General features: G+C 38.7%; 1 protein-coding gene across 1 annotated transcript in view; it reads right to left on the reverse strand.

Annotated features, from left to right (window-relative positions):
- Positions 1-14,566, reverse strand: part of ACOT12 (acyl-CoA thioesterase 12) — a 31,411-nt gene that overhangs the window by 2,967 nt on the left and 13,878 nt on the right. The window contains exons 7-13 of the mRNA XM_037374452.1: positions 12,248-12,367; positions 10,724-10,874; positions 8,891-8,946; positions 8,438-8,498; positions 6,872-6,955; positions 1,881-2,014; positions 368-496 (exon numbers count right to left, since the gene is read on the reverse strand). Coding sequence (XP_037230349.1) covers positions 368-496; positions 1,881-2,014; positions 6,872-6,955; positions 8,438-8,498; positions 8,891-8,946; positions 10,724-10,874; positions 12,248-12,367 — 735 coding nt within the window. The remainder of the gene's footprint in view (positions 1-367; positions 497-1,880; positions 2,015-6,871; positions 6,956-8,437; positions 8,499-8,890; positions 8,947-10,723; positions 10,875-12,247; positions 12,368-14,566) is intronic.

The raw sequence follows: 14,566 nt of genomic DNA on the forward strand, positions 1-14,566 counted from the left end.
CAGCACAGACAGGCCTTCTGGGACACATGTTTTTCCAAATTGCCTGCCTGGAATTCTGGCCTGTTTTCCCTAATGATAGCTCACTCCCTAAGAGTCACTATCAAAGAAGCAATGCTGGACTACGTTACCAATTTGTGATCCTCTGAATTTTCTTCGTTGCACTTTCACATTGCAAAACAGATCCGATTGTACAAACTCAGGCATTAACGTAGCTATTATAATATAGCTACGTTATAGCTATATTTGTAATTTCTTACAAAATAAAATATAATCTTTTTCACCCATGACAGGCCCAGATAAAGGTCAACAGTACTCAAACCTGTGGCTCCAAAGTGATCACAGTTAAGACTTGAAATTGCATACTCACCTTGGCTTACAGGGTTGCCTTTGAGATACAAGAATCACATAGTCTCTGGGTTTATGGCCAGTGATGGGTGGAGATGTAACATAATATATTTTCTCATCTTCATTCACAGCCTGTAGGACCTCACAAGTTCTGTAAATACATTTAACACACACATACAGACCCTGCTGTCTGCAACAGCATCTCTTAACGAAATACAGTACAAACATATATACCATCCTAACATCAAGGTTAAAATTTTCATGTTCACGCAGCAAGGAAGAGAGAGGAACGCAGAGTGAAAAACAGGTTTTCTGCATCACCTCATCTGACATGACTTTTCTGTCCCACAGAATTGTTAAAGAGGTGCTGCAAGGTGCTGGTGGAGGTGCTTAAAAGCCTATGTTCTGCATACTGTCAATTCCTGTTTGGAATGACATTAACTTGCAAGCTTGCTCAATGACCAAACGTTGTCCACCTGGCATAGTATAGGAGAGACAGCCAGTAAACATTTTATTTGAAGTTGTGTTCTACTTCATTCAGATGGGACCACCTGGGTAGGGCACAGTCTTTCACTGTCTTGAAGTACTGATTGGTCTCTCTGAGTTTCCACTACAAAAAACCTCATTTTTTTTCCTATACTGCCTCAGCAATAAGCACAGCTGAGCCAGTATTCCATTTGACCAGCTAATCAGGCTTCATGGTAGTCATAAGAAAGCTGAGATTTCTGGCTGTAGATATGGGAAATCAACATAGTATTTCTTCAGATTTGATTTGTTACAAGCCAAAAATTCAGCACAGATTGTAAATTTTCAAATATCCTTAAGCTTCCACTTTCACCCTCTGATAAAAATCCTTCAGGATAGAATGACTAACTGAAAAAAGCTGCTCCTTTAAGAGTATATTCATCAAATCAAATCAGTATCATATCAATTCAGTTGTCTCTAGTCATTATTCTACATCACATAGGGTCAATAAAAAGAACTCTGAAACACCTTTTACAGCAATTCTGAAACCCATTCTAATTCAGATACACTTTATAAGATGTTATTTTTCTTAAATATGCATTCTGAGGAACCCCATTTCTTGATTTCTTACTTTGACTGTATGATGAAGCTAAGCATCAGTGCCCTAATCAATACAAACGTGAAGGAGTCCACAGCTTTGCCTTACATCTTACAGAGAGCATGCACAATATATCCAACTCAAGTTATATACAACTTAATGAAGTGAAACCTTTTAACACACGTATGTTCAGGCATGAAATTGTGTTCCTTTTAGAAAAGGGCAACCTCTGTCCCAGCTCTCTCTTTTGACTGTCCAGGGCAATTGGGCAAAATCAGACTAAGAAGAAGTAAATTTTTATTTTTAAGGTACAAATACCCAATACTTTAACTAAAGAATATTTAATGTCAACTTGTTACAGGAATTTCTTCTTAATTACATAGAAAAGTGCCAACATCTCAAAAAATACTTGTATCAGAAAAGGTTAGTTGTCAGTGGATTCGAACAGTCTCAAAGAACCGTAAGTTCTTACAAGAAATGTTTGTCCCATTGTTGGCGGAATCTGAAGTCAGACAAAAGGGAGAAAGCTAGATGTGACGGTATCTTCACTTGCATTTCAACTTTGAGTGACAGCATATCACCCTCCTCATGAGTCCATATTTTTATCTGAAAAAAAGTGAAAAACATATTAAAACCAAAGAATGATTACTATAAATATTTTAACACAAGCGTTCCATGTATAGGACTTAAGCAGATTTCCTCAGGAGTACCTATGACACTGTATCTGATAGATGAAAGGCAGATGAGTATTGAAGATTAGTTTTACATGAAAATACACAATGTAAAATTGTGATTTCACACAGTTTTAATTACACCTGGTTAGAACAGCTGAATTAGCTTGCAAGTGGAACTGAATGAACTACAGGCCAGTATAAATTCTTTCTCATGCTATGCATATATGGTCTTTAAATACCCTTCATACCGAAGTTGCCTTGGAAAAAACTGAGTTATTTCAATGTATTTTTCTTCTGTCAGGACCATGTAGATGTCATCAGTTTCACAAACAACAGAAGATCCACTTGGGAATGAAGGTAAAAGCCTCTTCTCAGCCTTGCTACGGAAAGTCTCCTCACAGAGGGCTCAGTTCACTAACTCTGAAAGCTGGTGGAGCAATGTGAGGACCTCATACAATTCTTTTTGTGAATTTGGCATCAGTGATTGGTGACAGGAGACTGGACTTTTTAAACCTGGGCAGGTCAGCAGCAGTCCAGAATTCTACCATTTTCTTAACCCAGCCCTTCCAACTGGTTGAGTTACAGAAATATGGCATAAATACAGGACAAGAAGTAAAGGTAACATACAATTTATTAGTAAGGAGTGGAAGACACTTTATTGAGGTAGGTTTATGTAAAGTATCTAAAGGTGATGTCTACTTAAAGCTTTCCAGAAACTGGAAACTACAGACTAGAATCCATTGAATGTGACACTAGTGAGCAGCAGCAAGCTGGAGTGAGGCCGCACTAGATGAGACGAGTGTCCTTGCACTATGTGTGAGACTATCAAAATAACACAAAACAAGCAACTTCTCTCCCTGCCATAAGTATTTTGGAACAAATACAGCAATCCTGCACATTGCAGCTTTGGAGAGCTTATCTAGAGACATCCAAAGGGGACCAGACTTTCACAAAAGCACTTTCTAAGATTTAAGAGGCATGATTTTGGATGATATATGGGTTACTTCCTTGATCCACCTTTCCAACCCATGCAGTCCAGTAGCTTGTCTTTAATTAGTAGTTAGCAGTGTTCAACTACTTCAGCTCCCTTTGTCCATGCAAACCAGCTGGCCTATGCCACCTTCCCCTAATATGACTCAACGTTTCCCTATCCAAGATTTCTATAGGTTTTTTTCCTCCCCTATTCTTTACTATGAAGCAGAGCATGCAGAGTTATACTGAAAAGTTATACGCAGAACATACTGAAAAACTGTTTCAAAACTACTACTTTTACCTCTCTTGTCCCACGTTTGCAGTATCTTGTCTTGATTATTTTGGGTCTATTTCTAGTCATAGGCCTAAATGCTAACACAGAGAATTCAAAAGGAATAACCTGTATATAACAATGTACACACAATCCTTGCAAAAGAAGGGCTTGTTCGTGTTCATAAACCCTATATAATGGAAGTAAATGGGTAGAAGAGAGTGCTTAGAATTAGTAGAATTTATTCCCAACTTTTAATCTGATGTGCTAAATCGCTTCTCAAATCCTAGAAAGTTTTAACAGAATTTATTTTTAAGTGATACAAAATTTGTAAGCTTCATCACCTCTGTTGCTCTTTTTTTTTTTTTTTTTTTTTGCTATATCGAAAATTAACAATCTTTTGGTTAACAGCGCATTTGTGCGACAAAACAAACTTTGTATACTTTCATATTTTCATGTTTTGGAATAGGGAGAACCGCCAACTTAATGCAGTAAGCATCTTGCTGAAGTAAAGTTTGGCGTAAAACAAAAGGCCTAAAAGCTTCAGAAACCAGCTTCAGGATGCATGGATCAATATTGCTGTAAGGCATAGAAAAGAAATCATGGTGTCTTAGGAGTCTTCTGGACTTGAAAAATCACAAAACAAAGTAGGAGGTGCAGCTGTCAAATCATCTCTCTGCTAAGTGGACACTGGCAAGGCTAGGTTATTACTGTAGGCCTGCAAGCCTTGTGGCTCTATGTCAAAGAGCTCACAGTGCCACTTACTACCTTCAAAATCTGTCAGTCAGCTTGGGGTCATTCTAGTTCCAGGGAAAAGGGAACAAATTCTCTGCATATAGAGAAGCACATGCTGCTTTGCAAAACCTACCTACTAGAATATTTCATCCCAAAATGCAGTTCAGTCTAATGTCTTTGACGGTCTCCTTTCCCATAGTACAACTGCTTTCAGGCAGAGCACTGATCAGCACCACCTGATTCCTACTACTTGTTCCTTCAGTTTCTCCCAAGAAACCATTTCATGAGCACTGGAGAGATCTGTTTGACTGAAGATGCTGCTACCCATGTCTGTCAGAGAAGGCTACGTAGCTGTTCTGTGTCTATGCTGCTGTGTACCCTAAGCACAAGGGTTAAGAGCTGGTGCATGTGCACAGAGAACAGAAGACTGGTATGATGTGCGTGTGCTGGCCTGCAGTGCTTAAGGAAAGATGACGTAACGTTCTGAGCTAGATACAGTTTCTTAAGGGATACTCCCTTGTGCTCATGTTTGCAAAAGTGACAAAAGTGAGCATGAAACAGTGACAGGTGAAACAAACGAATATTTGTCAAGATAGTAAACTTTATTAACTGGAGCTGGCAGAAAGCCTTCTTGGAGCTGCATCTATACCACTTAGGGATTTGAGCACATATCTAAATTTGACTGGAGGAGCTATATAGGTAAAGTCCAAGATCAGTTTCACTCTCGGTTTCTTTACCAAAGAGCAAATCTAATTCCCCTAGTGCATTAAATTAGAGGTAAGCACACAGTCACACATGGAGACAGGCGTGCCCTCTGCCTACTGTTGGCATCCACACTTGGTCAGCAGCCTACCTCATGCCTGCAAGTAAATGCTAAATAAGAAAGAAGACTTACTAACTGCGTAAGTGGTACACAACAATTGAAGCAGCACACAATCCTGTGTACTACCCTGGATCCCTGCCACTTCTTCGAGGAACATCTAATGATTGCAATGCCAAATTCTACAGAAATTTCCATAACAATGGGAATGGATGGCTATCCTCCACCCATTGACAACATCAGTGTGATTTGCATTCTATACCCTGCCCGAGATTTTGCTGGATTTAAGATGAAATTAGATGAAAGAACAGCTAAAAAACAGCTACTTACTGTTTTCCACCAGGTATTGTCTAAGTGGCTTAGAAGCAGATATTACTATCAAGATGATTTTAAGATATCCAAAAAGCGGAGAAAGTTCCAGACTCCAGTAATACTAGAATGTACCTGGTGGCTTGCTGAGAGAGAGAAATAGTATCATGCTGTTTTAAAATGTCATCCATGATGTGGATTGGTTTTGGGTTTTTTGTATGAAGTAATTTCTTCACAACATTTGGCGCTGGTTCTGTTACAGGTTTCCAGCATTTAGGGTAAAGAAAGAAACGGAGATTGTGGCAGTGCCGGTGGATGCAGAAAGGAAGTTTCATATGGATATTAATACAGTCTTAGCAGAGGCTTGAAAGTAATGTTCAATGTTTCAGTTTGATTGTTCAGGCTTGCTTTTTCCACTGTGAGTGCTGTCTGTCATTTATTTGGCACAACAGTGTTTACTGAAAGTTATTAACCACTGGAACAACCTACACCTGGAACTGGCAGACTTGCTGTCACTGGATTTCCCTATGATTGATATATGCTCTTACTCAAGTAGCTTACTGATTAGATGCAAGAATCAGTAAGTGAATTTTCATAGCCTGTGACATGCAGGAAGTCAGACTGAAAGATTAGTTACTAAAAGTAACAGCCTTTTCTTGTCCCCAAACATCTCTCAATCTACATGATCTTAAAGTAATCTGCCAGTCACTAACTGTGTTTTAGAAACCAAACATTAAGAGATATCTCTCCATAGTTTGGAACACATGCACTGCAACTAGGTTAAAACTGAGTTTTCCCAGCTAAATGATCTTGCTATTGGTTTTCTTAGCAACATCTTCCTATCATAAAACTGGCTTACACAAGCCTTAAGGTTTTGAGCTTATAGTAGCACTGATCGATGAACAGAAAGGTGCTTTGCTTTCAGGCTTTTTTATTTTTTAATAGAAAAAGGGCAGAAAGGAAAATGTCTGAAAGGAAAAACATACATAAAAAAGAATCAACTGGTTTTCTAAGAAGACAGAGACTGAAAAATAATGCATATAAATTGCTGCCACCTGCCGGCTGGCAGGGCCCACTTAGAACCACCACAAGATAATCACTGCTACTTGGGAAACATCTCCCATGCTGCAAAGCTGGTAAAAACAGTATATTAAGACTGCCATGCACATTTTTGCTTACCGCAGTGATGTTTGACGCACCACGGATCATCAACAGTACCGCCTAAATAAAGACATCCGAGTTTGGTGTTTTGCTGGAATCAAACAATTCAGCAAAACCACAGAAACGCGTTAGTTGTGGCAAAGAAAACACCTCACAGAAATGAGGTACAAGTTTCTCTTTTAACACTCTCCTGTGTGTTGCTTAACAAGCTCAACTGCTCAGTTGCTGGCAAGCCTGTCCTTTTGGGATCCCAAGTCCTATGTTCACCAGCCATTCAGACCATCTTGGAACTCCACCATGGAACTTCCAGGTTGCACAGCACTCTGGACAATCAGAGATTGATTTGCAGCATTTCAGGGAGACCCTCGGAGTTTCGGTTTTCAGCCCTAGCCACACTAAAACCAACACTGTCAAGCCAATGTATTTATTTACAGATGTAAAACACTGCTTTTCTGCACCCATCTCTTATGGTGAAACATAACTTAAGTGGCTGTGTAGCTGTTCCACAAATATGCACTTACATCATCCAGTGTACGGGTTATTTCCCATCCAGGTTTTGCTGCCAGGTGTGTCAGTGCAGCTATATTGCTGTAACTCACATATGCCTGAAACATAAGATACATTTCTGAAAACAAAGGGGTAAAGGTACATTTCATGAAACACTGCAGAAATGGGATGCTCTTTTGCTATTATTACCTCTCAACCGCTAAAACATTGTGTATTTTTCCATAAGTGTTTTCCTTCCAGAAAACACAGTCCAGTAATCTCTGAATTAAATGCTTTCAACAGCTAGATTACGTGCTCACATGGTTGTCAGCAAAACAACCCTAATTAAACAACAACTAAATATTACTTTCAGCTTCTCCAATTATAAAGGAGCGCGGAAGAACTGTGACCACAACAGATAATACAGGTAACCTCTCAGACCACTAAATTAACAGTTTTGTTCAGCTTCCTCCTAAATAATGGAAATCTACTAGAAAATTAACCTCTTCATCGCTATCAAGCTGTGGTCTATCTTGGCAATTGCCTTACACAGCAGGGTCAGAGCAGAGAAAGTGCAAATTTATCCATTATTTATGCTTGACTACAGTGGATAGAGTTCTCATTTAACCACTGTATAAAGAGAATACAGCCTTAGTCTTTATTGACAGGTTTTAATCTAATATTAAATAAATCTTTAAGCCATTTTTATCATGGTGTGCATATTTATATTTATTGTTTTGCATGAAAGAAATGCTGCTTCAATGAAGATGCCACTGTTAACAGCAAATCACTTCCTGCATTAAAATTCTCATTTATTTTTTCAAGCAACGGGAAAAGACCCAGTAAAATTTCTGGGAGCCACTGAGATCTTAAATGCAAGGAAAATTTAACCACAAAAAAATCACACTGGAACAAAATTTAGGGTGTCTATAAATCCATCTAAATTCAGATTCACCACTATTCATTACACGACACAGGCACATTCTATGGCCTAGCACATCCCAACCAGAAACACATACCACTTGATGCAGCGTATTTAGGAACAAACGTATGTTTTCGCCTCTCTTTCCCATAGAAACAAAGTTTACACTATTTCACGGTTCATCTGTCTGTTGATATTGCCACGTCTTACCCCACACTTCTAGCACTTACTAAATGGTCTCCTCACAGCAATTTTTGAGAAAGTCAGTGGCTGGATAAAGGACAAAAACCCACCACCACCACCACCACACACCCCCGATTCCTCTATAGCAGTATTCAGCTTTTTAAAAAACTGGGGACACTGGGATATAAATCTGCAGGAGACTTTATAGCTCAGCTGCTTAAGGGACCACTTGCTAAAAGAGTCTGTCTTTTAAGTTTTTGTTTGAAACTTATTCTTAAATCAATAGTGAAGAATCTACTGTCTTTTTTTCAGGAGAAAAAACCCCACATTCATTTTATTACATATTTATCCATTCTTCCATAACTATCATAACACTTAAGTGCAGAATGTCCACTTTGGAAAAGGATATAGCCTGTACAACTCTTTTACACATCCCAAAAGAGTACAAATACACTATTTTATGCAAGTAAATAATAGGACATGGTCTACGGATTACCTGGTTGCTTCTCTCCCAGGGATCAGAAGGTTTGTCTTGTTTAGCGGACAGCATGCATTTTCTAGAACAAAATTAAAAAGAAGAATAATAGCATGAATTGGTTCTTCACACTTTCTTCTATATGTGCTAAACCAAATAACTTTTATAGGCTCAAGTGTCTTCTAAATACTTTACAGGAATTTAATCCATTTTTTGTTGCAAGGCAGGTTTGCAACAACTCCTTTTTCTTCCAAGAAAGAGAGGGAAACAAACCAATCTACAAAACAAAGTATTTTTGAGACAAATAGCCTCCAATAATTTCAATGCAACTCAGGCAAAATTACTTGCGAAGTTAACCAACATAACTGTTATGTTTGAGGAGACTTTTGACTACTTAACAAATGATCACTTTTTTAGAGGATATATTAAAAATTCAGTTTTCAAAACCACGTTCTCATTGTAACCCAACAATACCTGGTTAATCGAATTCTCCTTCGGGCAATAGCTCCATGATATCGCCTCAAACCATCCTTTATAAAAAGTAAACCAGACAGTAATGCATCCAATTATTTTAGAACACAGTCTAAAAAAAGAAAACTAAAAATTATTTCTTTTGTCCATTGTCCATTACAGATGGACAAATGCCAGAGGTGTATTACAAATAAATAAAGAATTTTACTCTGTACATTGGCCTTTCCCCAGATTAACCTGAGTCAGTGGTTTACTTTTGACGTGACAATATTCCTTTAAGTTTGCAAAAACAATCTGATAAGAAAATTGTATCACAGGAGCATATTCCTCTCTTTTTGGTCCTAAACCAGTGGCAGCTGGGCAGTGCACCACACACATTCTACTATTTCTAAATGTGACAGCCACCAAATAAACTACTAATCAAATTCATCATCATCTGAGGTTCAAAGCATGAAGGAAGCATGGAAGAATTCCTGTTTTAGTGCACATGGATCTAGGGCACAGAGCAAGCACTGTGCAAACAGAGATGATCTGCCTTTCAAGCTGGCAAGTCTTTCTCTTCCCTTATTATTACTCTGCCAGGGTGAATTTTTTGAAACCCAGAAGTGACCCTAGAGCATACATCACACCACACTGTATTAAAGGTCAATAGGGCTTGTAATCTTGAAGGACATGCCACTTTGGAAAAGCTTCCTCAGCTTTTAAAAGCTGACATGTAGCTTCTAGAATAAGAAGAATCTCCAGATTAGTGCACCTCAGCCTTCTTGAAACCAAGGACTACCTAATATTTTTTAAAGACATGTCTTGCCTGCTTTGTAGAGCACTGCCATAGCAGCTGTCACTTTCAATCAAATGGCCACAGAAAGTTTGAACTACCTTGAACATATACTAGTTTTCCCAGATACATTTGCTTTACTCTGAAGGAATGGGTATACATGTTCTTGTCTTCATGCTTAGCTTGCAGATGCCTCTCTAGGCAGGTCTTTAAGGGAAGCACTGTTTTTCTGACAGGAGCTAAGCTGCTATGGTTTGGGGTTTTTTTTTCCTTTTTTTTCTTTTTTTTTTTCTTTTTCAAGAGGAATAGTCAGTTTTTCCCCTAGGAACGGCCTGAAATGGGCAGCAGTGAACCTTACTGCCTCAGCTAGCAGATAGGACACCTTGATCTACTTGTCGCCATCTTATAAAACATAAGTTCCCTGATGTTAAATATTTGTTTCATTTCTTTATATGCTGGCTCTCTAAAAATCTCGTCATTAATGTTAATGACAGGTGACATCACAGCAAATAATCAATAATAGTATTCAAACTGCTCTGTTTCATGCATCACTTTCAGGGAAACACCTGCAGAGTTCTCCACATCAAAGGAACTGGAAAGCCCACCCACATCATGGGATTTGATTCCTACAGACGTGTTTATTAACTCTATTTCTTATCTCCATTAAGGGCTTATAAATATAACTTTGTTCACTGAACACTTCGAAGTTTCATCTACAGTCAGTGGAGATTACACAAGATGGACATAGACAGGTGAAAAAATCTGCAAAAAGCAAATTCTTCTTCCCTGTCCATCAAATCACTACAGAATTTCTAATGATTAGTACCTTCCACTACACCTCTCAGATTTGGATGGCTGAAGTTAACAATGGCAAATCTCTCAAAGGCAAACATTTCAGTTAAGAGTTTTTCTCTTCTGCAAGAAGATGCATTTCAGTGTCCTGCTTAGTCCTTGCTTTCCCAGCAAGGTTATAGTGGCTGGATGTGTGACATGCAGTGTTCTGGGTTGGACCACATGAACTCATGTATGCATTCATCCTACTCCTGAGGATGAGAGCTGACCTTTGTAGTAGGTTTTATTCTGGGGAAGGTGAGCAGCTCTCCTTTGTCATTTACAGTGTTAAAAATGAGAAACGCGCTGTTAATATGCCGTGCTTGGTCCTTGATCCATTCTTCACAGTTATAAGCCTCAACACGGACACCAACCTCCACACTGAAATAAAAGTTTAAATTAATTATTGAGCTACTACAAGCGATACAGAAGCAGCCCTGAGACATACTAAAAAGAGTTGCCGTATACCTTCCTATGTGCAGGAAGTCTGACTCAAATACCTTCTGTGCCATACAAAATAAATTGCTCAGTCTGAACAGACACATTTCAGAAATAAAATAAAAGGTGGCCCTAGTTAAATAGCATTAACAAAAAGAGCAAAAATTGAGCTAAGTAGCAATATACGAGCACCAGTAAAGCATACTGTGAGGACAGCAAAAGTGAACAGGATGATACTGCTTTGACATGCAGCAGAAGCATAGTATGAAGGTAATACATGCCCTGCTAGCACTCTGCGCAGACCAAATACACCTACAAAGAAAACAGCTACAGAAGAGCAATGCCACGATAGCTTTTGTCCCGTGTACAAAATTTGGAAAAGGAATTACTTTAGCTTCTGCCTTCTTGTGGTTTGTCTTGCTATACTTCTTGCAACTTCTGACTATGTCCGCCTGCTGGAACAGCGCTCCATCTAAGTTGCGTCACACCCCTGGCATAACCAGAGGGTCTGTTGATCCAAAGCGCAGTTCCTGTGCATGAGGAAATAGCCTAGCAGAGTGGTGCTACCCCTTTGGCAAAGGTCAGACAAGAGCCGTTCTCTGTGAGGCAAACACAACAGTAGCCCTAAAACTGCAGAGGAGACAGCAGATGCATAGAAAAGGGAAAGAGAGAGTAACTATTAGCAGGCAGAATCTGTGCAAGACTGGTCAACAGGCACACCGTGGAATTCCAGGAGCACATGTTCAGCATGTTTAGAGCTATGTTTCATGCATACAGTGACCATATACTCAACTAAAGGTAAAATTTCAGCATGGGCTGTAGCCATTTATCCCAAAATGCAACTGGCAAAGCCTCACCTCTGCATACACCCAAATGAATACTGGGAAGAAATAAACAAAGCATGAATTTTGCCAGTAAAGAGCAATAAATAGAACCCAGATCTGTCAACCCATGCCAAGCCAGGAAGACCCTGACAGCAAGCTGGAGTATTCTGAAGAATCAAAGCTATAGGATGAATTCACCCCTTCAAAATCCCTGAACTTCAGAGTGATATTTATAATTTGAGTTTGCACGACTGGGATTTGATTACAAATGATCTTAAAATAGAAAGTGAAAATCAGAGAATATTTTTTTCTTAAAACTTTCCCTGAGAAAAGTAAAACAAAAGCACATATAGACAGATAGTTATAGATACAGACATCTTCCTCAAAACTCCAGCTGAAAAATCATCATTCAATACCACAAATCCTACTGACAGCTAGAACTATCCAGAACTCCCTGGAAGTCAGGGAAGACAAGCAGATGAAGAGCTTTACCTATTCTGAAATGTATTGTTCACAATTGCATTGAAGACAAGGCGGTCACCCACGACGGATGGTCCCCAGAATTTAAACATATTGACTGATTTCAAGATGGGATATGAACGACAAAGGCGGCTGAAAAAGAAAGCAAGAGAGAAGGAAAGCAAAGGTGTTAAAGAACCTCCTTAGGCTTGAAGCGAGTAGTGATTTAGAGCAATAAGGTTTGCACAACCTAGAAGATCACTCTGTCACACCAACTTATTCCATAACCCACTGAAATACAGTTACTATGTTCAGCTCCAAGAGCATATTAATTCAATCCTCAGTCATAATAATATCACCTATGTCATGCTGTTTCATTCTCAACACACTTTACAAACACCAAGTAATTAATTATTGCTGTTTGGTATTACTTTCTTTTGGAGCCAGACCATGAATCCCTTACCTACAGAGTAACCACTTACTTCACAGAGTTTCATTCATCTCTGTATGATCACTTGGGGAGTAGGATATTGCTCAGTACATAAAAACGCCAGATCATAAAGTCTTTTAAACAATGAAAAGAAACCTGAGCAGAAATGTTGAGCACCAAAAACAGTGTTCAAGCAAAGCAATGTCAGTCTATCTAGTCTTTTTAATATTTGTATTTTTTTGCTTGTTTGTCAGATGTTTTCTGCTAGCGTTCTATGAAATAAAAATCTTAATATAATTTCCAAATGCACAGTTAGATTTGGGTTTTTGGTTGTTGTTTTTTTTTTAATTTGCTCTGTTTTACTAAATTATGTGCAGTTCACTACTGGTGCTGAGCTGGGAAACTCATCTTTGCACATACAAAGGGATAGAACAATGTTGAACTAATGACATGAATTCAGAAACACAGAACTGTTGTCTGTATTTCAAAGGGCACAACAGTGTATTACAAACACACAAATCTTAGTAATTCTGTTCCTTTTGTTCTTCAAATTGCATAGTGTGTCACCTCAGCTGTCTTTTCTTATTTCAGACCTGATCCTGCACTGTGCTCAATTACATATAGTCAGGTACAGCTGGGTTGTCCTACTGGATCTCTTTGAACTGCTAGGGAAACAGGCTGTAGCCACTCTGGTAAAACTTTGCAGGTCTAGTGCAGAAGATCATGACAGGCAAGTAGCCCTCCCATGAGTGTGCTAGCAAAGCTGCTCTTTGGACCAGTACAGTGGACAAACAGATATATACCTGATCAAACCCAGTTATACTGCTGAAGGAAAAGTTTTGCAATACTGTATCTTCTACGCTAGGGACTTTCAACAACTCATCACTTCTCTGACCTTCACAGATATTCCAGAAAAAAGAACCCTGCAGTCCAGATACAGCTTAAGGGTTTGTGGAATTGGGATCTAGTTTGCAAGCTCTCTGTAGTGGGCAAAAATCAGGTTTCTTCAGCAGTTCTAAACATAGTCAACCCCCGACTCTTTACTGGAATCTCTGTGCATCACATGAATAGGGAACAATATACAATAATGCCATTTATTTTTAGACTTTGAAAAGACATTCTCTCTCCGCATGCATGTGTGCGAAACTCCTCACTAAGAATCACATATACACATCTGGGAACAGATTTTTCATTGTGCAGTTTTTCAACTTGGAAATACAGCTTTGCAGTGTTCCTAGATTTTAACTCGGCTGCACTCCGCAAACTAATGTACCAGTATTGTTAAATGCACACAATTATCTGTAGCTAATTAATTGACTGGTACATCTTTTTAACAGACTAATATATTCAAATGACTTTGTAATTTCATTAAGAATAATTTGCTCTTCTGATCTAAAATGTTAAATGGTGATGTTATTTGCAATGTTCACTATAAAGATGCAAATACAGGAGTATTGAAATAAGAGGAACAAAACAGAAATATGGCCTAAATATTCCATTTTTCCTGGAAAACTATGCCCTGAATGCTTTTACTTGCAAGTGTAAGAAGTAAGAAGGTACAGATCAAAATAATGTTATTCATATTCAAATGGCTTTATTGCTATCTGCAAGATTTTCATTTACTGTCCAGCCAAGTAAGTGGGGGTGGGAAAGGGAGAGGGGAGAAGGAGGGTGAGTAACCTTTAAAATGCCCTTAGAGAATCATTTGTCAAGGGTTAGCCCTCCTCTTCAGTTCCTCCATCAGAGTTTGTGGTCTGTAAGGTAGCAACTCTTAACTGGCACCTTCGAAGGTCAGGTTTAATTGTGATTCACCTCACAAAAGGTTTGTAGCGAGACTAGCTATTTCTCATGCATAAACTACAAAATCTCTGTTTTCCACAAGCCTCTGTCAACAGCTATTATTTCTGAAAATTTCAATACGA

Source organism: Falco rusticolus, chromosome Z (assembly GCF_015220075.1).
Source record: "Falco rusticolus isolate bFalRus1 chromosome Z, bFalRus1.pri, whole genome shotgun sequence".
In the NCBI taxonomy this organism is placed as follows: domain Eukaryota; kingdom Metazoa; phylum Chordata; class Aves; order Falconiformes; family Falconidae; genus Falco; species Falco rusticolus.